This window comes from Protopterus annectens, chromosome 8.part0 (genome assembly GCF_019279795.1).
Source record: "Protopterus annectens isolate FY-2018-M chromosome 8.part0, PAN1.0, whole genome shotgun sequence".
Classification (NCBI taxonomy): domain Eukaryota; kingdom Metazoa; phylum Chordata; order Ceratodontiformes; family Protopteridae; genus Protopterus; species Protopterus annectens.
This window is the reverse complement of record NC_056741.1, coordinates 1,904,875,170-1,904,898,949: the sequence shown is the minus strand read 5'-3', so window position 1 is coordinate 1,904,898,949 and position 23,780 is coordinate 1,904,875,170. Positions and strand designations below refer to the sequence as shown.

The 23,780-nt window shown below is 39.0% G+C and overlaps 1 protein-coding gene across 1 annotated transcript in view; it reads left to right on the top strand.

Moving 5' to 3' along the window:
- The window catches only part of CPNE2 (copine 2), a 1,786,656-nt gene that overhangs the window by 1,508,615 nt on the left and 254,261 nt on the right, over positions 1 to 23,780 (top strand). The window contains exons 15-16 of the mRNA XM_044081406.1: positions 7,378 to 7,429; positions 8,137 to 8,270. Of these exons, the coding sequence (XP_043937341.1) occupies positions 7,378 to 7,429; positions 8,137 to 8,270 (186 nt within the window). The remainder of the gene's footprint in view (positions 1 to 7,377; positions 7,430 to 8,136; positions 8,271 to 23,780) is intronic.

Sequence of the window (23,780 nt, the reverse complement as noted above, 5' to 3'; positions counted from 1 at the left end):
GTACATCGGATGTATTTGGATATGCAGGGAAAGGTTTTGTATTAAGAGAATACACAACCCAAGGAAGTATTTGACTTTTCTGCAGTGTTTTGGATAATATGATGGACATAGATATTTGTTTCAGGAGAGAGACTAGAATATTTTGCGTTGTAAGTAAGGAGATATAGAATAGCAGTAATGAAAAATGGAAGTTGTAGTAAATGATTCTGAGAGATTGTATAAATTGGTGGTAAGTGTGCTGGGCATACAATAATAACTGAAAATAATGTGATGGAGTGACTGTAAAGGGGTATGATTGGTTAAGTAGTATATCCAGCTTTCACCCCAGATAAGAAAAAGATTGAAGTCAGAGTAAGTAAAGTAGTTATTAGGGTTATACCATTCCTCTCCATAACTATTGTAAGCAAAATAATTTGAAATTAGCCTTGAAAAGTCCCAAGTTAAATTGCTGCAATGGAAAAAATTGCACTGTTGGGACAATATGGATGCTCTTATACTCAAGCTTTGTAAGTATATATGTAATGTTGAAGTGGTATGATATCTCACTGAAAATGTAAATATGATTATTTTACCAACAAAAATAATTTTTTTAAATGCAGATTTTCGAATGCCCACAACACTGGCAACTGGGTATCAACAAACTAAAATAAATACAAAATAATTTGTTTTCTGGTGCAAGCAAACATCCATACCTGTAAGCAAACATTACATCAAAAGTAAAGCAGCAATGATGATTTAACTGAATTATCTGCATGAACTATTTAAATGAATCTAACTTATCTCAATTCAAACAACATGCATCTGAAAAGTATAATTGTACATGTCTAAAATAACTACAGCTTAGGCACAAACACAGTGGGTAGCGATGAAACAGAGTTCTGATAACAAATGACATAATGAAAAGCTAAAATGCATTCACAAAAATTATTCTTCAGGTCAAACTGCCATATCCCAGTTAAAGTTAAAAGCAGTCAGGTGGCACAATTACGTCATCCATTGCATGGAAAAACTTTTTAAAGATTTAAAGACATAGTACTTGTTATAACTGATATAGTACATACAATCAAGCAGCATACCTTTCTTGAAAAATAGCAACAAGATTTTTGTATACAAGTTAAAACAGTTAAGCACTTAAATTCAGACAATGTATACAGAAATATATATATATATATATATATATATATATATATATATATATATATAAGGAATCTATTATCTTCTATATTGTCTTGTCTTTAACACTGGTTTAATGCTTACAAGTTCATTTTTAGACAGTTCTTCTTTTGGTTACTACACAGCACATTTATCCACTAGAATAATTTTGTTTAGAATATAAGTGCACATGTCAGTATACAGGCCATGTCTTCTAACTACCATAAATTCAAACAATAACTAACTGAACAGTATAATTGCACATGTCAGAACACAGGCCACATCCCCTAACTCCTATTAAAATCAAATAATTCTCAACTGAACAATATGTGTCCATGTCAGAACACAGGCCATTTCTCATAACTCTCATCAGCTCAAACAATACATAACTGAACAATACACGTACAAATGTCAGAACACAAGGCCACATCTTCTGTCATCATTTCAAACAATACCTAACTGGACGATATAAGTGCACATGTCACAACACAGGCCACATCTCCTAACTCTCATCAGTTCCAACAATACCTGACTGAACAAAATGAATTCCCATGTCGAAACACAGGCTATGCCTCCTATCTCTCATTAGTTCAAACAATGCCTAACTAAACAAAATAAGTACTCATGGAACTTTTCTCCCCAGGCCTCCGCTGAAAAAGGACCTGTGTCCAGTATGACTTTCCTGGTAAACAAATGTTAAATAAATAAAAAAATAATAAATAAATAAAGTACACATGCCAGAAGGCTGGCCGTGTCTTCTAACTCTCATTAGTTAAAACAATACCTAACTGAACAATATAAGTGCCCATGGCAGAACACAGGCCACGTCCCCTAACTTTCATCAGTTCAAACAACACCTAACTGGATGATATAACTACACATGTCAGAACAAACCACATCTTCTAACTCCCATCAGTTCAAACAATACATAACTGAACAATACAAGTGCCTATGTCATACACAGGCCACGTCTCCTAACTCTCACTAGTTCAAACAATACCTTACTGAGCAATATAAATCCACATGTTAGAACAAAGGCCATGTCTCCTAACGCTCATCAGCTCAAACAATACCTAACTGAACCGTATGTGCAAGTGTCAGAATGAAGGCCTTGGCAACTAACTCCCATCAGTTCAAATAATACCGAAATTAACAATATAAGTGCACATATCGGAACCCAGGCTATGCCTCTTAACTCCCATCAGTTCAAACAATACCTAACTGAACAATATAAGTCCACATGTCAGAACACAGTCCACATCTCCTCCCATCAGTTCAAACAATGCCTAACTGAACAATATAAGTCCACATGTCAGAACACAGTCCGCATCTCCTCTCATCAGTTCAAACAATGCCTAACTGAACAATATAAGTCCACATGTCAGAACACAGTTCAAACAATGCCTAACTGAACAAAATGAGTACACACGTCAGAACACAGGCCACATCAACTGACTCCAATCAGTTCAAGCAATGCTTAACTGAACAATATAAGTACGCATATTATAGCACAGGCTTTGTCACCTAACTGCCATGGTTGCACCCTTACATTCATTTCAGAAACTCTTGTCTGCTTAATATCCTAGCCACTGTAAACTATAAACTCATGCCCACTGCTTCCCCATCTGCCCCCTCCATTCCCTACTGTACATCTAATAGCCACTTCTGCTGTTATTTGCTCTGTTATTGTACCTCTCTTAGTATTGTACAAGTTCTGCTCTCTTCACTGCTAAAATTTCCCTCCACACTTGCGTATACTATGACCGTTCTTTTACTTGGACCACATTTATTTCACCTATTGCACCTGTATTTTGCAGAGTTTACTTCTGATTCTTTTTCTTTTTAAACCTTGCTATAAATATGTTTAGATTATTTTACATCTGTTATGTTATGTCACTATACTGTAAAATTAAATTATAATTTTAATCTTAGCTTACTGTTGTTATTAAGTATGTAACCCTGACTAAACATGGAAATGGTCAAACTTGATTACTTTTCTACCCCAGGAAACAAATAAATAAATCTGCAAAAATAACAGTCCAGTTAAGCAAAATTGATAAATGCAAGCCTTTGCCCCCAGGTATGTATAAGATGAATGTTTTGAATAGTCTTTATACGTCTTTATGTATTATAGTATATAAGTATATATATTATATACTTTATAATATTCTTTATTTTTTTTCTTTTGTTGTGTTTTTTTTTTTTTGTTTGTTTGCACGATATAACTGATGACATTATCAGATGGATAGAATGGGGTGCAGGGCACAGCTCTGCATATGAACAAGGTACATCTATTAAAGTCTGTGAACACATTCCTATACTATCCCTTTAGTGATACCACTAAGGGACACAGGGCATTTATGACAACATTTCCTTAACAAAGAGTTGCAAAGCTTTTTTTTTCTTTTTTTTAAAGATAACATGTTAGGAATATAGTTCTAAGGGCAAAAATACATTGCAGCACTTAAGCTTTTCAAAATTGTGAAGCATGCCAAAAAGTCAACAGAACACTTTAACAGAAGTTATTTTTATTTAAAGGTCCTTTCATCTGACCATATAGTCTATGATTAGTGAATGAAACAGGCATTTTCATTTTAAATCCTTATATTCTGCACTTTATGTTGTTACTGATTTGTTTTTATTATAATATTCTGGATCTGAAAATTATTTTCTTTTGTGTTCTGCTTGCAAGTTTTTGTATAGTATAATGCCCAATAGGACACCATTTAAAAGGGATTTGCTCAGCCTTTTTCCTTAGTTAATAAATTAAACAATTAAATATTCATCCCCCTGAGTTCAAGATGAATATATTACTCTCTCTTCCATGTTTTAATTCCCTCAAGGCACTGCTTTAGACATGTCACATACAAACTTCAGAGACTGGTTACTTTAATAAATGTTGACTTTAGGGTACTGTGGTCTAGTTCATCTCTGCTTAGAGAATTTACAACATACATGCAGCTTCCAATACAGACATTTACCTTAATGCAAACATGTACAGGTTTTTTTTTTTGTTGTATAATAATGACTACTCTTCAGTGATCTGCTCAGTAAATGCACTTTGTGTTTATAAACTGTGATGTCTAGTCTTCAGATGAAAAGGGGAAATCATTTAACAGTATTTTATTTTATTTGTAAGCTAACCTGAAGCCCACCACTCATAAGTGCCTTTTTACTGACCCAAAAGCACTGTCTGGTTATGCGACTTCCTAAGGGTCATGCAGTATACAAATAGGGAAGGAGGGAATCAAACTGAGGACTAAAGGTGCAGATCAATAGCGTCTCAAAATGGTATTCTTCTCTATTAAACTGGTGGACTATTATAAAAACATTCTAGGAATTCACTCCGTTGCCTGTATTGTTTTGCATTTTGACAGAATGCCCATCGATCCAGCCGGTGTGGTAGTAATTGCTGTATTTGACATTACATAATAAACATACTATGAGTTGATAGTAGTTACAGGCTCCACAGAAGAACGCTGTAAAAATCTAATTAAGTCCTCAATGGAGACTGTGTGCTGCAGTAATAATTTTCTTCTTCCTCTCAAATGACTCAGCCTCAGCTTGCATTATGTAGACAAGAGGAAGCTGGAAAAAATCACTGTTCTTAAATGTCCCGAGGATGTGAAAAACGAGAGTTTTTACATGGCTTCCTGAACACCAATATGCATTTAGCATATCTTTATGGAGAATATGCAAGCAGTCTAAATGAACAGTTGCACATCACTGTCTTCTGCTTCTCTAAAATGTTTACTGGTACCTAAATCTAGAAACTGGAACGCTGTGCTCTCACTGTGTGACTTCCTGCAAGTAAACATTACAGCAGCATCCCTTCAGCCTATCCATGGTGATCTGAAGGTGGGAGTTTTGCTGAATCATAAGAAACCAGTGTGACATTGTTAAATTCAAGGTTTTTATAGAATTGATATAGTAACTGTACAGCTTTTGGAATGAGAAGTAACTGTGAACTATTTGTATCTTCTAGTAAATTCACAAGCATAAATGTAACATTTAGCAGTGATTACTACTGCAAACGCACACACACACACACACACACACACACACACACACACACACACACACACACACACACACACACACACACACACATGCGCATACATCATACACTCGATGCAAAACATGACTTGTAAGACTAAAAGTACAAATTTCTAAAACAGCAACAGAAGGTAACTGAGAGAACAAAATGGACCAAACGTGTTATTAAAAGGAAGGTAATGGCTACATCCCAATGGCATTCAAAGCACCGTGACAGTGACAAAAATATGCTATAGACAGAATGAGAAAAGGTCACATTCAGACATCAATAATGCAGGATTTATCCACAGCCGACATAGTTTGGTCACATGAGTGAAGACCAAGTGATCAAATAAAGTCAGCCATTGGTTAACCTGCACTACTCACAACAAAGCATGACATGATGTTTAGGAAGAAATGTCACTTATCAGCTATGATTTTGCCCCTGCGTAAATGGTGATAAAGAGCATGTTCTGATTGTGACTGTAGTGAACACTCTTTTTTTTAAAGAAGAAGTTGATTCCCATCTGTGTAACTCCAGGAAATGCTTTGATAGATCCCAAGGAACACTGTGCCCCACTACTCACATTAAATAAATGTACTAGAATATATCTAGAAAATGGTCAGTAGTAAAGTGGATAAAATATAAAGATGATGATGATGATGATGATGATGCTAATAATAGTAACAGCAACATAACATGCATACATCAAACCGAGAGTAACCAGATGTCAGGACTGAACCTAAGGCCCTGAATCTTTGAGTCACAGATCTTAACCTTTGAGTCATAGTGCTGCCTAGCTATGCAAATAAAATGAATCATTTGCAGTGTGTGAGTGTACCTTGAGCTGACCACACATTACAGCTTTATGGACGTCCAGTAGTAACAATGCTTATGGATCACACTCATATACTGGTCATCTAAGTGCCATTTGCACCCACAGCTCAGAGTAGATATATTTATAAAGCTGTGGGCCACTTTATCAAAGCCATCTGGATTGGATATAGTTTATTACAGAAAAAATTCAGTTGACAGCTGCATTCAGTCGGAACAGAAAATATCAAAACTGATGGAGTAGCATCCATACTCCATTCTGGAAACTGTGGTCTATGTACCCTTATTTCCAAAGTAAGTATAGTTTGGAAAAAATAAGAAATTTCCCACTTCGCAGTGACACATGTTCAAAGTTTTCAATGTAATAGGCCCTTTCTAACTTTACTGCAACTGACCAAGGGAGACAGACTTTTCGACAAAAGCTGCTCTCACATGATGACAGTAGAAAAGGTCTGCTGCTGCAGCATACTACACAAAAGAAAATTCAAATGTCATGGAAATGGCTGAAAGCACTATAAATTATTTAACCTGTTTAAGAAGGTAATTTCATGGAAGCCACTTAAATATAGCTATTATTAGAAGTTTTATAAGCAAAATAACTTTGTAAGGGGCTATTTGTATATTTATTTAGATTTCTTTACTCACTGTTTTCCTGTTGTGCTTGTCAGCTGCTCACTACCTCACATGTCCCCTGAGTACAATTGTTTAGTGTACTAAGGGGACATGAATACAATTGTTTAATGTGTCTTTTCTATGGAAGGTTTACCAAGTATCTGGCTACTAATAATCCACTGTAGTACTCCAAGGCTTAGGTATCAAATATGCTTTCTGTGCAAATGGTCCCACTTTTGTGCTCCATAGTTAACATACAGAGATGCCAACATAAAATTAAAATAGAAATAACAACTTTATGGGCAGCATTGTTTACACAGCTGCAACACATCCTTCAAGGTTGGTACAATACAGATTCTGGAAGAAAACAAATACCAAATTGGGAATTGGATTATGTCAGCATGACTATTTGATTGACTGGATCAGATGTCACCAGACCCAGCCAATGTAAGCATGCCTTACAGCATGCTTTCTACTCACAACATTTGAGAGGCAAACCCTGATTCATGTACAGAGTCCTACTGCCGGTCCATAGGATAGTGATATGACTAAACACACATATGCTTTATACAGTTTGTGCAGAGGTGTATAGCATGTCTCTGTGCTGTTAAGAGAGGCATGAACAGAAAGAGTGAGTTAAGTAAAGGAGACCAGAACCTGTAGTTAAAGTGAATGCTTACAGGGATAATAATCTCATATCTGTCAAATTAAACAAGCTATGTCATCTCTTCTTTGTTTTGCAGGTATCACATGAATTTGCTATTAATTTCAATCCGACAAACCCATTCTGTTCAGGTAAGCATGAGTGCACAATTCTTTTTTATCTTTTTCTATTTCTTTCCCAGAGAACCTATAGATACACACACACACACACACACACACACACACACACACACACACACACACACACACACACACACACACACACACCATTGGCTTCATAGTGTCTTCTTTCTTATCATTTCCCTTTTCTGACACGTCCCTCCTGCAATAGTATTATATCCCAAGATCAAATAACAATAAACATGTCAGTATGTCCTAGTACCACTATGGAGTTCATTAATTCACAGAAGTGTAATATTTTAAGTTTGATCTCTTCCTGTGTTAAATTACCTGAGATCCTCAGACTCCTTATTAAAATAAATTGCCATATGTGGGTAATTAACTTTAAAACCATCAACTCAGACAGCAATTAACGAAGCCCAGCATTAGCTGCAGTCATGTGTTTTATTATTATTATTATACTGACAAGTAAGCTAGGATGCAAAACTTCAGGCTGTCAGAGATATTCCCATTACATCCTCATTGTTTGCATTATGAGTCTGTAGGCTGTTGAAATGATTCAGTGGAGACAGCTGTGAAGCGAAGAAGGAGGAATATGCTTGTACAATGGCTTTGTTCCAGAACATGTTGTTTTAAAACCAGTTTATCCTTTTGCATGTTTCAGAAATGAACATTTGCAGGAAAAATAAATCACTGTAACTTGATTCTACTCTTTGCAGGTGTGGAGGGAATTGTGCAGGCATATACATCCTGTTTGCCTCATATCCGTTTCTACGGTCCCACAAACTTTGCTCCTATTATCAGCCATGTGGCAAGGTTTGCCTCCCAAGCATCTCAGCAACCAGCTGCAGCAGTAAGTAAAGCAAATAATAACAAGAGTCCTAGTTCCAGTATTTCTTCTTAATGAGTGCTCCTGCAAATGAAAGCCTTCTAAAGGCAAAACAACTGTCACAGTCTATGGCTTTTAAACGAGGAAGTGATGGGACTTGTATACTGGTAATGTTACACTGACAAGTGAGCCCAGGCTGACATTACTTCGTAGCAAGCAGTAAATCAGAAAGACATTTCTGTACCTAGGTGAGTGGTGCATTGAATAGAAAAAAAACAGCTACAGAGAAGGCATGGCCACAATGATAGTATCTCTGTCTTGGAAGAGAGTCATATTTTACATGCAGACATTACCTCTAAACAACCCAATACTTACAATTTCTTCACTGTATAAGCATATTGATTAGTACAAAAAAAAAAAAAACAACTGCTGAACCTGTATTTTAATACTCATGATAATAGTCACTACTTGAATAAATGGAACGCTGAACAAACCCAAAATCAGAGAACTACACAAAATAGCATCCAGCACACCAACCATAGCCAAGGAGGCTCATATCTGGTATGTGGTAAAACACAGCTTTAATAGATAAAATGATGTGATTGGTGTAGTTCCTGAACAGTTGAATATATATAGATCTGTCTAATTCAGAATGTTACAGGTCTGATGAAGTGGTGTGTTATCACCACAAAAGCGCTTACCTATTTGAACTGTATTTTATCTATTAAAGCTGTGTTTTACCACATACCAGGTGTGCGCCTCCTTGCCTATGGTTGGTGTGCTAGATGCTATTTTGTGTAGAACCTGTATTTTAACTGTGTGGCTGTTTCTATTGATGATGTAACTGCTGTCTCAGTTCTTCTTTATAGGAACAAGTCTGTAGAGATAAATATGGACAGGTATTGTGTCAACCGATTTTTCTGCCTTGGCCAATTATAAAAATTAATAAACTTTTTAAAGCAGTTAGCTGAAATAAAACAACTATAAAGAAAGTTTTAATCTAATCAAATCTAGACAAGGAATATTTTTCTGAGTTCTCTATACCTCTCATGCAGAGGCCCAAAAACAAGGACATATTTTAAATACTTCTTTTATAAATCTAGAAAGTTGTGAGAATAACAGGATTTTTGTTAGCATGCATTCTTTCAAGGCTATGAAGTCTGAAAATGAAGTGATTCTGATGCTTAGTGATGTGCAAGAAAGCCACCAATTTTATAAGGAAGAGACCAAAAATATAAAACAATAATCTGGATATTCTGAGAAAATCTGGACAGTTGAGAGGTATGCTCTCATATGTTCCTCCTTTTTGTAACATGATAGCCCCACAAGGCACTCTTTTAGTGTCATAATAATGGTAGAATAGTAGGAAGCAATACGAAGCAGGGGCAAGCCAAGCTGATCAGATTGAAAGGATACGAGTCAAAGTCTTGCGCTATTTAACTGTAATCTGGATGAATGAAGAACAGGTAACTAAATTCACTCCTGGTTTACTGTCCTTGTCTCTCATTGAATGGCAGCATGTAAATGTTCTGCTGATCTCTAGGTTATTCATGGTTAAAATATAATAGCTCAAAACTTCATGGGAATTTATGGCTAGATTCTAAAGTCCCTGCCTAGATCAATATTCTGGTAAATACCTCTCAACCTAGAACTGTGGGAAGGTAGATAATGTATGAAACAGAAGTAGATATCTGAAAAAAAATGACGGAAATAATAAAAGAAGCTTTAAGTAGCTATTCAGATGAGCTGATAAAACTGCAGACATAAGAAAACACTGGATGAACATAAGGCTTCTTAAAAAGAACTGTTTCAAAAGTAGTAGAGCTAGAAGACACGGCATGCAGAGAAAACCTGAGATTTCTGCTGCACCAGTGAAACTAAAAAGAACACACTGCACTAATATTATGAAAATATAAATAAGCAACTGGACTGCTATTCCACAGTGGGATTTGTTAACTGGAAGGGCACATTATCTCTATGCTCCAGATTTGGCCTTGAGAAAGAAGACAAGACCTATAGTAGTAAAGATGCAGTCATAACAACAGAAAGAGCTGCTTTTGACAAAATTGTTGAAGAAGGGTACATTATTATCAATTGGGGGATACCAGACTGTTGATGGAAAATGATTATTCATTGTACTCCAGACAGAAGAGAAGCAAGTTTATCCCTGCAATCACAGGATGTCGAGAGGCAGGTGTTATATTCACGTTACTGTATACAGCCATCTTCAAAATATGTTTTTCAGAAGGAACAAAGCTATTTTTGAATGCAAAACAGATGAATGAGGAAATAAAAGTTTTACCCAGCAAAAAAATGAGCCAGCAAGTTGAATAGGATACTCCTTCTCATTCCACTGATAATAGCACAGCTCATGGAGAGAACATTCCAATAAAATCTTTTCCGGTGGTCCATAAAATGATTGAGTGACAGAAAAAAGTTTAAGAGATGACTGGAAAAGACAGGAGTACATTGGACTTGAACTACAGACCAATTTTGAGTGGTTAAGGTGATGAAGAAGAAGGCCAGCAAGAATGTGAAAGTAGGAAATAAATAAACTGTAAAGAGTCATTTCCATAAGAATGCAGTTTGTACATGAGAACTGTGTCTGCATTTAGTGAAAAAGTACTGAAAGTTTGGGCTGTGTTAAACAGTTTGCAGGTTTTTAAAGCATAATTCCCACGTTGTTATTAATGTTTAGAAGGATAATAAAGGAACTAAAATCAGAACTGTAAGTTAAAAAAAAGTTTTTTTTTTCATAATATATATATATATATATATATATATATATATATATATATATATATATAGGTTCATAGGTTCATAGGTTCATACTAGGCTATCTGCCCTATGGCATTTATAAGCCTAGCCAGAGTATGTTTGGCTTTCGCCACCCATTTTAAATTTATTTTGCTATGCCCTTTTTTGAGGTTAGTATACTGTGCCTCTGTCTAACAGTGACACAGAAGTGATACCGGGTAAACCCTCGATCTCCCATCCACTCATCAAGATTCCTCTTGAAGAGAGTCAATGAGGGACTCTGCCTAACCTGGACTGGGATTTTATTCCAGAGTGAAGGGAGCCTCTGGGTTATGAATCTGCTCCTCCAGCATGTCCTATTTATTTCAGTGCTGAGGTTCAAGTCTCTCGAGCGTGTAGCTCGATGGGATTTGGATTTTTTGAGGTGCAGCATGTCCCTTAATTCCGGGTTGGACATGGCCTTATACGTCAGGCACAGGTCACCTCTGAGCAGGCGGTATGCCACTGAGTAGAGCTGTAGTTTCTTTAACAGGGCAGCATATGGCATCTGTTTGAGCCCTTTGATCCTCTTGGTGAGGTATTTTTGGGGTCTTTCCAGTTCCTGCAGGTGTTTGGTAAGGTACATCCCAAAAGGGGCATTGTACTTGATTATGGGCCTGGTGAGGGATGAGTAAAGAGGCACGATGACCTCCCCTAATCTAGATGTGAATCCCTTCATGATTAGGTGGGCTATATAAAATGTTTTTCTAACCACTTTGGCCACGTGGTTGTCAAATGAGAGGTTGCTATCAACTTGGGTCCCCAGGTCCCTAATTACTTCTTCTGTACTTAATGGATTACCACCTATGTGGTAATTTGTGGGCACTTTGTTTTTGCCAAAGGGGATGACTATACACTTTTTGGCGTTTAGCTTGAGGCCATGTTAAAACACATTTCTTGAAGTCAAGTCAATGTTACACTGTAAAGCAATTTGGACAGTATGCAGTGGTATGTTAAATGTGAGGTGGTAGAGTCTTATCAGTGACTTCTGTTAATGCCAGTGATATTAAAGTAGAAAGTACTTTTTATCTTTAATGTGTCTTTGGAGGATAAAGGCTAGATATACGCAGTATAATATTGTGATCTGGAGATGATAAGGGGAAGAGACTGAAGTGAATTTATATGTATGCATGTATTAAATTATGGTGATTCACCATTGTTATGGTTGGCCACGGTGATGCAGTGGTTAGCATTGTCACCTCACAGCAAGAGGTTCTCTGGTACAATTCTTTGCCTGAGTGCCTCCTGTGCAAAGTCTGCATGTCCTCCCTGCGGTCAAGTGAGTTTTAAAGACATGCAGGTAGGTGCGTGTGTGTGTGTGTGTGTGTGTGTGTGTGTGTGTGTGTGTGTGTGTGTGTGTGTGTGTGTGTGTGTGTGTGTGTGCATGTGTCTTCTGTAAAGGTTAAGTGCCGGGTTGGAAACTCGGTACCATAAAAACTGTACTGCCAATCAATCTGTGGACCGGTGATCCTCTGTGGCAACCCCTAATGGGAGAAGTTGAAAGGCATTTTTTTACCAGCGTTATAGATACAGACTGAAGTGTACATTAAAATCATATAAAATTAGAGATTTCTAGCATTTGAGATGTGCTATGCCATGCAACTGCAAACTATTATCGGGTTCTTTTTTTATCTACCATCAGAGCTCTACAGTTAAAGATAAACTTTCTGCAGGCACAGGCAATTAATCAAAAAATGACTGAACCATGAATGTATAGTTATGTAAGTACATAAATGTGGATGTTCAAATGATTACTGCTGCAGTAGCTTTAGCTAGATGAGTTATATCCTGCCATTTTCCAAAGCTGCAGGGCACCTTCCATGCACCCAAACTGTCAGGCAGTTCAAGCTGAGCTGACTATAAGAGAAATTTGGGTGTGAAGCCTGACTGAGCTTTCCTGATGACAGAGACAGGGAGGTTGAGCCCTGAAAGGACAATGCTAGCATCAACAAAAAATAAATGTCCACACCTTGGCATAAAAAGCACAGCAAAAAACAAGGGGGGGGTCGAGGTTGGGATGGCAGCAGTGATCATTCATTTACTGTTATGCTGAGTTTACTTACACAACTGCATTATGTTCATCATATTGATCATTGCTGTAGTAGCCTTAACTATATGAGTAGATTAACCAAGCTAACTACATTTAGGAGGAGAAAGGAAAAGACTCCAAAATCCCCTTAAGAATGGGCCTAGCAAAGCCTGATTTGAACCTAGAAAAGGAATCAAGTTTGTAGTGGTTTGTGAAAGTATGTACAGAGGACTGAGTAGCAGCTTTGAGAGCACCTCTAGAATCCAACCCTTTCCGAAAAGCTACAGATGAAGCCAAGGCTGGTAGAGTGGACCTTGACCATGCTTGGAAAAGTTTTGTTATGGGGAGTATAGCAAAAGGTAATAGCCTTAGACAGCCATTTGGACATAGTCTGTTTTGACATAAATTTTCCCTTCATTATATAAGAAATGAACGATTAATCCTGAGATCTGATAGATTTAATTCTGAAAAGATAGTGGCTGGGTTGTCAGTGGACATTTGAGATATGGAGTATCCTTTCTTCCTCATCTTTAGGATCAGGAAAGAAAACAAGGAGATGGATAGTTTGGCTTAAAGTAAACTCAGCACTTTAGGCATAAAAGAAGGATTAGTTCAAAAATAAATCCTGTCCCTATAGAAAATGAGATAGGGTTGACTCGCCACAAGAGCTTGCAATCAGTAAAGCTGTTTTCCATGTTAAGAACCTGAGATCAGCCAGGTTATCTGGTTCAACTGAAGTAAGTGTTAGCTTCTCTAACACAGAATTAAGATCCCAAGGAGGTGCCGTTGGTTTTCTTGGAGGCCTTTCATGTAAAACCTCTTTTAAAAACATTTTAATATGAGACTGCATTGAAAGAGGAGGATCTATGGGCAGAGATGCTGAAATGATATAGGAATACAAAAGATCATAGGATAGTAGCTCACACAAATATTGTAAAACCAGTGAAAAAATAGCCCTGAATTTGTGCTGGTTATGTAGCTGGCAGCAACTGGAAAATCTTTTCCATTTGCTAATATATGATTTTCTAGTAGGATGCTTTCTTTCCCCCATTAGGACCTGCTACATGTCCTCAGTAAATAGCTGCCTAAAAGGAATTAAGACCCTATCAGCAAGGCAGTCAGCTGAAGTTGATTTATGCCAGAGTGTATCAAACACCCCTGTTCTTCTGTGAGTAGGTCCAGTCTGACAGGAAGCTTGTAGAAATTGTATGTGGTAATTTCTAAAAGAAGAGGGAACCACAGTTGCCTGGGCCAGAAGGGAGTCACCACAATGATCTTGGGGGATTCCTTCTGAATCTTCAGAAGTACCCTGAATATTAGTGGAAAGGGTGACAAAGCATACAAGAACATTCCTGTCCAAGGAAAAGAAAAGAAAAGAAAAAGGCATCTATTTTCCAGGCCTTCTTGTATAGAGTCCTGGAACAGAACAGACTGTGGTATTATCTGTAACCACTTGAAGAGGTCCCGGGGACCAAAAATGGTTCAGAGAGTTGAGTGCCTTGATCAGGGCTAGCATCTCCTTGATATTTATGTATTTGCATCTGTCCTTGATGACTACACCCTCTGCACTTTTATCCCTCCTGAAACTGCTCCTCAAGAAAAGTCTGAGGTGTCTGTGGTGACTTACTGCTTTGAAACAGGGAGGAAGAAGGGGAAACCTGGATGTAAGGATATCTGTTGTCTCCACCAAATGATTTATTTTCTGAAAAAAAAAAACAGCACTGGAACTTGAAAAGAAAAAATGTGTTGGTGCTGGGACCAAAGAAATTTCAGATACCACTGTGTCTTTCTCATGTGGAGTCTTACCTGGGGTATTATGAGAATCATAGATGCCATGGTACCCAAAATTCTGAAGAATTCCCTGGCACTGGCCAAAGTCTAAGCAGAAAACCTTCAAAGTAGATCTCAATGTATAAGTATTTTTTCCTGTAGAAGAAAAGCTTTTTGAACTGAGGTGTCCAGTTGCCATCCCAGGAACACAATCGTGTGTGAAGGAGTCAAGAAAGACTTTTGAAAAAATGTGGATACCTTGTAGCCTGCAAAGAGCCATAACTGGAGCTAGACACTTTGCGGACACTCTTGGTGCAGTGGATAATCCAAATGGTAAGGCAGAGAACTGATAATGTGGTCCAGACACACAAAGTCTTAAGAAACATGTGACATTTGGATGAATAAGGATGTGATGATGAGCATCTCTTCAGTCTAGTGAAAGAGGAATATGAGGTAATGTTGTGATGTGACATCATTTATAATTTTGCTACTATCACAAACAGATTTGTGAAAGAAAGATCCAGAAGTGGTCTCCATGCATTTGCTTTCTTTGGCACTAGGAACATCCTTGAATAAAAAAACCTTCCCCACCAGTCCAGGAGTAACTGGTTCTATCACTCCTTGGGGCAGCATGTGAAGAAGAACATGTGGAAAGAAATCAGTCAGATCTGGAGGATGAGGAAGGACTCCCTGGAAAAGACGGATTTCCTCCCACTGCCATCTGTAAACTTGACAAATGATTTTTAGATCCCATTTGTCTGAAACTATTTGATCTCAAAGAGAAAAAAGGTGATTCAAACTTTCTGGAAGAAAAAAGGAGCCAGGGTGAAAGGGGATCACGCAATTTCTTGAACAGTCATTTAGAGATCTTAGTGTGTCCTTGGTCTTGGGAGGTTAGAGACTGTTTTTTGAACCCCCCCCCCCCTGCCATTTTTTGTTAAACATCTGTTTACCTGTATTTTGTTTAGAATGTTTATTCCACTTTTTGCTAAAATTGGATGAGGAGATAGAAAAGCCCTTGGAAAATTTGGAAAATTAGGAAAAGGAGGGCTGAAAAACCTTAGACATTCCCTGGATCAGCCTGCCCCTTTCATTACACATTTTGACCTCCGCAATAGAGGAGTCAAACACTAACTCTCTATCTAAGGGTGAATTTAAAATTAAATTTTTAACATCATCTGGATAATTGTGAGACTGTAGCCTTGCAAACCTCCTCATAACAGTACTAGTGGCCTTAGCCCTGGAAGAATTATCAACAGAATTATATACACACTGTAAACAATGAGCAGTGACCTGTGCAATAAATAAACTAAGTCATTTAAAGCAGCTGTTTCCTCACAAGAAGAAACTGCAGATAAAACATTCCTTATACTTTCACAATTAGCCAGAACAAACTTTAACATATAAATAAACCTGACAATTCAAAATTCTGAAAAATCTAAGTTGCAGAAGTATAAACGTTTTTCTGCATATCTATCAATAATTTCCCCATCCTTATCACAAAGACTAGGTTTGGAATTAACTAAGTGCTTAGCAGCAGTAGAATCAACTACAGCTATAACTGCTGTGACAGGTTTGGTAATAGTATATAAAAATGTAAAAGACTGAGGAACTTTATACATTCTATTTGCCTTTTTAGGAACAGCTGTCTGACTGTCAGGAAAATTGCAGGCAGTAATACAGACAACCGCTAAAGCAGATAGAACAGGAGGAATGGCAGTAGGATCTAGAAAATCCTTCTGTAACAACTCGTATTTTCTGAGGAACTGAGAAACTTCCCAGTGAAAACACTGACATATTCTAGAAATAGTCCCAGAGAAAGAGAAACTCCATCAGCGAGAATCAGAAACTGAGCTCCCTTCTGAGTCTGAAAAAGAAATCTGACACATAAAACCTTGTATCTGTCCCTGCAGCTTCCTGATCCAATTCAGAATCAGGAAAAAGAGTTATTGCCGCTTTCTTTTACCAGAAGCTACTTTACAAGAGGGCTCAATAGCCTAAATTAAACCCTGGGCCAGATCCAGTATATTTGAAGAGGAGTAGATACATGGTTATTTTTCTGTTTCTTTTTGACAGGAAAAATGGGGCCAACTGTGTTATTAATGGCAGCTGCAGCTTCCCCAGGGATGGGTACAGCATTCTGACTCAGCAGGGGAAACATTCCCTGTTCCCTCTCCCAGGATCAACAAGAGAGGCTCTCCCTTGCCCACTGAGGGGACCCCAACAGCCACAGAGGACATATCTAACCCCTGGTCCATAGTGGCTGTAAGTATTACACCAGGGGGATCTTGGGTAAAAGATGAGTGGTCTGAGCTAAAACACATGATTGCAGCAGAGTCACCCACCTGTAACTGAGGCAAACTGATAGCCTGCTGTGGTGGCAAAGGCTGTTTGCTTAATTTCTTTATTTTTGTGCTTGGAAGAAAGATGAACCATGGCACTCGTAGTCTATTACATTGTTGAGCTGAAAATGATGCCTCTTTCTGGGGGAAGACAAGCAATAAATGTCAGGAAACACTACCAGTCTACAATGCTTTCTGTCAGAAAAAAACACATTAAAAATCACTTTGAAACACTACTGTGCCAGCCACAAAAAAGTGAAATAAGCACAATTTGCTCACATAAAAAAAATATTTTCAGTTACTTTATACCACTTTTAAACTGACAGAAAAAAACGAGCACTCCATTTAAAAGTACAATACAGTCTCATGACAGTCCTTTGAAACATAACACTCCTAGTTTTAAAGTACCTTTCCTGAAGAGTAAAGTGATAAAAAAGAAAAAATAGGAAAATGGTAGCTTTGTTCCCCAAAGGCTACTTATATGCCCAGCAAAGGAACAGCACAAGCCAACCATTGGTCCTGAAAAGCCTTAGAGTAGCGTACTCTTCAGCATAAGTAAAGCTCTGATGGACTTATCATCCAAATTTTTCTTTTAGTCAGCTCTGCTCAAGCTGCCTGATAGTGTGGGTGCATGGAAAGTGGCCTGAAGCTTTGGAAACTGGCCAGCTATGTCCTTGGCAGGAAATAATCCATATAGCTAAGCCTACTGCAGTACTGATCAATATGATGACCATTTTGAGCTATCTGTATGGGGTAATAATAAAAAGTAGTACTTAAGCTAGCAATTCAGTGAAAATAAATTGATATGCTGAAGAGAATAGAAGTAGATGCATTTGTACTAACATCAGTGTCCTCATTAGGAGTCACACCAATGCAAAATGTATTCATTTAGTGGCAGTGAGGGTACTTTCTCTAAAGGCTAAAATCAGTTAACTGAGAGTATCTAAGTTGTTTTTCACATTCAGGGTGGAAGCTGAGATGGGACAAGAATAGATAGTGTAGATGCAGGATGGGACACAGACTCTAACATGCACTTTCATCATTATTAAACCTAACTTTAGAAGGGGTAAAGCCTTGGAGTGTAACTGTCTATATGGGGCATCTGCTTGAATATGGAGGAGTATTTTGCCGTTTTGCAAAGTGCATATAATTGTATGTGTCTGCTATGAGTTAAAAGGGGTTGGGGTTAAATGAAAATGTACATACATTTTGTTTCATGAGTTTTTTTATTGAAATGAAATGTCTGGGAATATGTGACTTGGGTGCAAGCAGAGACAAGAAGCTGCAACTGCATATAAGATCAGCCTGCCAAAACATTAATGTGTGCATGTAATTTGTAATTTGGAAACTATTTTGAAAAAACTATCATGTAACTATCAGGTATACAGCTCAACAAGCTCCTGCCTGGTGCCCTGCAGAGTTCTACAGCAGCAGAGAGATAAAAGGGAGACTTTGTAGTGATTAAGTATAATTTTTCTGCATTATCTTGCTAGCTTTAGCTAATTCCTCCTAAAATGCAGATTTTTTAGAGTTTCTGTGACTCAAAAAGCTTGTTTCAGCTACATATTGTACTTATTTTACTGCCTGCACTTTAACAAAGTCATTTTTGTGTTTAAATTACCTGTTTAACTGTTGTAAGCTACACACTCAAGCGTGATAGCCATTTCTGTGCATTTAAAGTATTTTTTGATTGCATCTGCTTTATTTTCTGAAAAAAACAAAAAAACAAAAAAAATACTTGTTTTCCCACCTTTCTAAGCTAGTATACAGTTTTCAGGTTAGTGCTGAATTCAGGGCTGCCTGTGTTACAAGTTTCAGTGTTTGCCCATACCTTACTTGGATAGAAGGAAGTTTCTCTGTTCACCTGTGAGAGAGGGGAGCTTTGAACAGCCTATCTGTCCCTGGAGGAGTGGTTTCAGCCCAGAAATTAGTAGTTTATTGGCCATTTTGTGCTAATTTCTATCTCTTTCATTTCCCTGCTATAAAACCCGCATAAGCGCAGTTTTGCAGGCTGGGCAGCGCCGGTTACCTAGGGTATAACTATTCCCGGCTCCACAAAGTCTACTCTTCAATTTTTCCCTTGGAACCTTGGAACTAGACAAACTTTCAGCTTAAGCACTCAAGCCATTCACTTCTCAGCCTGGCACTCAAAACTCATAGCAAGCACTAGTAAACCTTAGCACTAGACCCCCCCTATACTGTACAGAAGGACAAGTGTATCTATTCGACCTTACCAGCCAATCAGTAAAACAGCTCACTGTACCTATCTAGGCATGTCTAAATGGTAGTTTCAGGTGTACTCTCTGGTCCAACTTGTGAATCTGGGCATTTTGAGGCAATGTTACAACTGCCTCATGTACACAGACAACCCTCTCCTCCTACCAACAAACACTAATACATGTGAGAGATGCAATTATACAGCCAAACTGGAGGCTAAGCTCTCTCAACCCAAGACTGGACCAGACAGTCAAGAAGAGAAGGGAATTACTTGCATCACACCACCAGTCTCGCATAGACCTATGAAACCAGCACCGGCAAAAAACACACATAAATACACAAAAACATACTCGGAGGCTCTAAATAAAAATCTGCAAAAGCAACAGAGACCTCCAAAGCAGACATCCAAGCAACCTCCACCCCCCAACACAAACCATGAAACACATACTTCACAAAACCAGAGTGCCACACAATCACAACCCTTAAGGCAACAGAACATACCCAACACACTAGTAATAGGTGACTCTGTAGTCAGGCACACTGACGTCCCACTCAATAGGCTGAACAAGGAGAAGGTTACTGTTAGCTGCCTGTCGGGTGCCAGGATCTGCCACATAACACAAGCACTCAGGTCACTCCAGAACAAGTACAAATATGACTCTGTCATTGTCCATGCTGGTGTGAATGACCTGAGCCGTACCTCCCTGGACTACATGAAAAGAGACATGGAAGAGCTCTCTGATCACGTAGCCCAAGCCGGTATGACACTGACCCTGAGTAGCATCCTGTCCTCACCAAGAATGATACCATGGTGTAAAGAAAAAATTATCAATTTCAACAATTGACTAAGCTTCTGGTGTCATTCAAAGGGGATCCATTGTCTGTCGACAAGCCACGCTGCTTCGCTAGAGATGGCTTGCACCTGTCACCCTTAAGCTTTCGAATACTGGCCAAGGCTCTTGCCACCCCCATAGTGCCTTTATTTAGGCAAGACTCAAAAGACAAACCCGCTGCTGTAAATAGCACAAGTAACAAAAAACTGAGGGTAATGCTACTCAATGCCAGAAGTCTAAACCTCAAAATGCATGCACTCGAGGCACTCCTCAGTGTGGAGAAAATCAATATATGTGCAGTAACAGAAATCGGGTTTAATGCTCCAGAGAGCACCCCAGCACTATCAGGCTACAACTCATACCATGCATTTCGGCCACAAAACCCGGGCCGAAATACAAAAGACGGGGGCTTATCCATATTCATCAAGGATACCCACACCTCCAGGTTAGTGGCACAGCACGATGCTTCAGAGATCATCCACGTGCAACTAAAAATGGGCAGAACTGCAATTCAAACTGTAGCTTGCTGCAGATCACCCATCATGTCCCAGGACTCCCATTCTACATTTCTGGAAACACTGGGAAATATAAAGGTCCTACCAAACACCTTCATATTGGGTGATTTCAATTACCCAAACATTAACTGGGAGAACTACTCAAGTACTAACTCCCTTGCCCAACATTTCCTAGAATTTATACACTCAAATGCCCTGGATCAACTGGTCAACACCCCCACCAGAGGTGAAAACATATTGGACCTTATCATCACCAACATGGGCGACCGGTGTTCCATACCGGAGGTCAACCCCTTGCTGGTTAGATCTGACCATAAACTAATCACTCTGGATATCCACATTCTGCCCCCACCCGCGGTCAAAGAAACCACCGTGAAAAACTTTTCAGAAGCAAACTTCACATTACTTAAGACCGAGGTGGAAAGTTTAAAATCCCCCATGCTAAAGGATAACACTGCCCAAGCTGCAAAATCCTTTACTAATGCACTCTACGGGCACCTACAAGAATGCATGGATCATGCTCTCCCAAGCAAAACCAAGACTCACTCCACCAAGGAAAGGAAACCAGTCTGGTGGACCCCTGCCATAAACAAGCTGTACAACAGAAGGAGGAAACTAGTATTGAAAAGAGTAAAATCCCAAGAGGAGAAGACATCCCTGATCAGTATCAACAAGAAACTACAATCCCTTATAAAATCATCCAAGGCTAGCTTCAAAAGAAAAATTGCCAAGGACTCCAAAGATAACCACAAGGCATTCTTTAGCTATGTTAAGAATCTAAGTGGCAATTCCCAGATCTGCTCGGAGTTAGTGCAGAATGGCACAAAATACACTGAACTGACCGATATCGCCAACATCCTGGCAGACAGGTTCAGTGCAAACTTCACCAACCTCTCATCCCCAAAAGGGCCCATAACCATACCAGAAGAATGTAGTGCCCCTGAAATCACAGACACTCAGGTTAAAACAGCCCTCTCCAAAGCCAAAAACACAACATCAATGGGACTGGACGGTGTCCCAGGCTGCGTCCTACACAAGCTCAAAGATGAACTAACCCCTCACCTAAACACACTGTTCAAACTCAGCCTCTCCATGGGCAGTGTGCCCATAGAGTGGCACACAGCAATGGTTATTCCGCTCCACAAAGGTGGAGCCACAACAGACCCTGGAAACTATCGCCCTATAAGCCTGACTAGCTTAGTCTGCAAGGCTATGGAGTGCATCCTCATGGATCTCATTAACAGAGACATTGGGAACCTCCAAACACTGGACCCTACCCAGTTCAGCTTTGTTAAGGGCAGATCATGCCTCCTAAACCTGGTGGACTTCTTTGAGACAGTTACCAAGGCTATAGACAAGGGAAAGGTGGTCCACACAGCCTACTTAGACCTCACAAAGGCCTTTGACACCATTCCCCATTCTAGCATTATAGAGAAGCTAACCAGCCTGAACATAAACCCCTACGTCATGAGATGGGTTGCCAACTGGCTCACAGACAGAATCCACATGGTAAGAGTTGCGGGAGCTAGGTCTGACTCTAAACCGGTTACAAGTGGCATTTCCCAGGGCTCAGTCCTAGGACCCCTCCTGTTCGGCATATACTTCTCAGAGGTACAGGCAAGCACAGGAGGACTATGGCAGACCAGGTTCATAGACGACTGCAAACTAGGGGCTATAATTGAATCTCTGGCTGACACAGACATCTTCCAAAAGGGTCTCACTAAGACAGATTCCCGGTGGCAAAACCATGGCCTCAAGCTAAATGCCAAAAAGTGCATAGTCATCCCCTTTGGAAAAAACAAAGTATCCACAAATTACCACATAGGTGGTAGCCCCCTAAACACGGAAGATGAAATAAGGGATCTGGGGACCCAAGTAGATATTAATCTCTCCTTTGATAATCACATTGCTAAAGTGGTTAGAAAATCCTTCTATGTGGCCCACCTAATCACAATAGGGTTTGTATCCAGATCAAAAGAGGTCATTGTGTCTCTCTACGCATCACTCATCAGACCCATCATAGAGTACAACACCCCATTTGGGGTGTACCTTACAAGACACCTGAAACAGCTGGAAAGACCACAGAAGTACCTCACCAAGAGGATCACTGGCCTCAAACAGATGCCCTATGCAGAGCGACTCAGGAAACTCCAGCTGTACTCAGTTGCATACTGCCTACTCAGAGGTGATCTCTGCCTGACATACAAGGCCATGTCCAACCCAGAATTGATGGACATGCTCCACCTAAAGAAAACCTCATCCTCTTGAGCCACACGCTCTAGGGATCTAAACCTCACCACAACAATAGATAGGACGTGCTGGAGGGATAGATTCCTGTCCCAGAGACTTCCCATGCTCTGGAACAAGATTCCAATCTACATTAGGTACAGCTCTTCACTAAAACTCTCCAAGAGAAATATTGACGAGTGGATGGGAAACAGGAAGTTTACCCCGGGGATCACTTCAGTGGCTCTATCTGACAGAGGCACAGGGAATTAATCTAAGGGGGTGGCGAAAGCCAACAAATTCCAGCTAGGCTTATAAATGCCTTTGGGCAGATAGCCTAATACCTACCTATGAACCTATGAACCTATAAAATATATGAAAGGAATATCATCTTAATGGAATGACTGACTTATCAATCACTTCATGTAAATGGCATTGTAGGTACAGACAAGAAGCAAACAGTACTGAGTTATATTAAGTGCAGGATATAAATATCAATATTACAGGTGACACACTTTGATACAAAAGTGCATGTGAATTTCACAGGTAAAGGATTTCAGAAGAATTTTTCATCAGAATACTGGGATAAAGGAAAAGGCTGGGTTAATAATACTCGGTGTAGAAGGGGAAGAGGCTAAATAAATAATAATAATAATAATAATACAAAAATTGAGAAGCTGAAATTGAGAAGTTGGAAGCTCTTGACTATGGATATCGATAGTAAGGTACAACCAGTGAAATGTGACATATTTCTAGTCCCTTTAATACCATATATATACTTCTGGCATATTTTTATAAATCAGAAG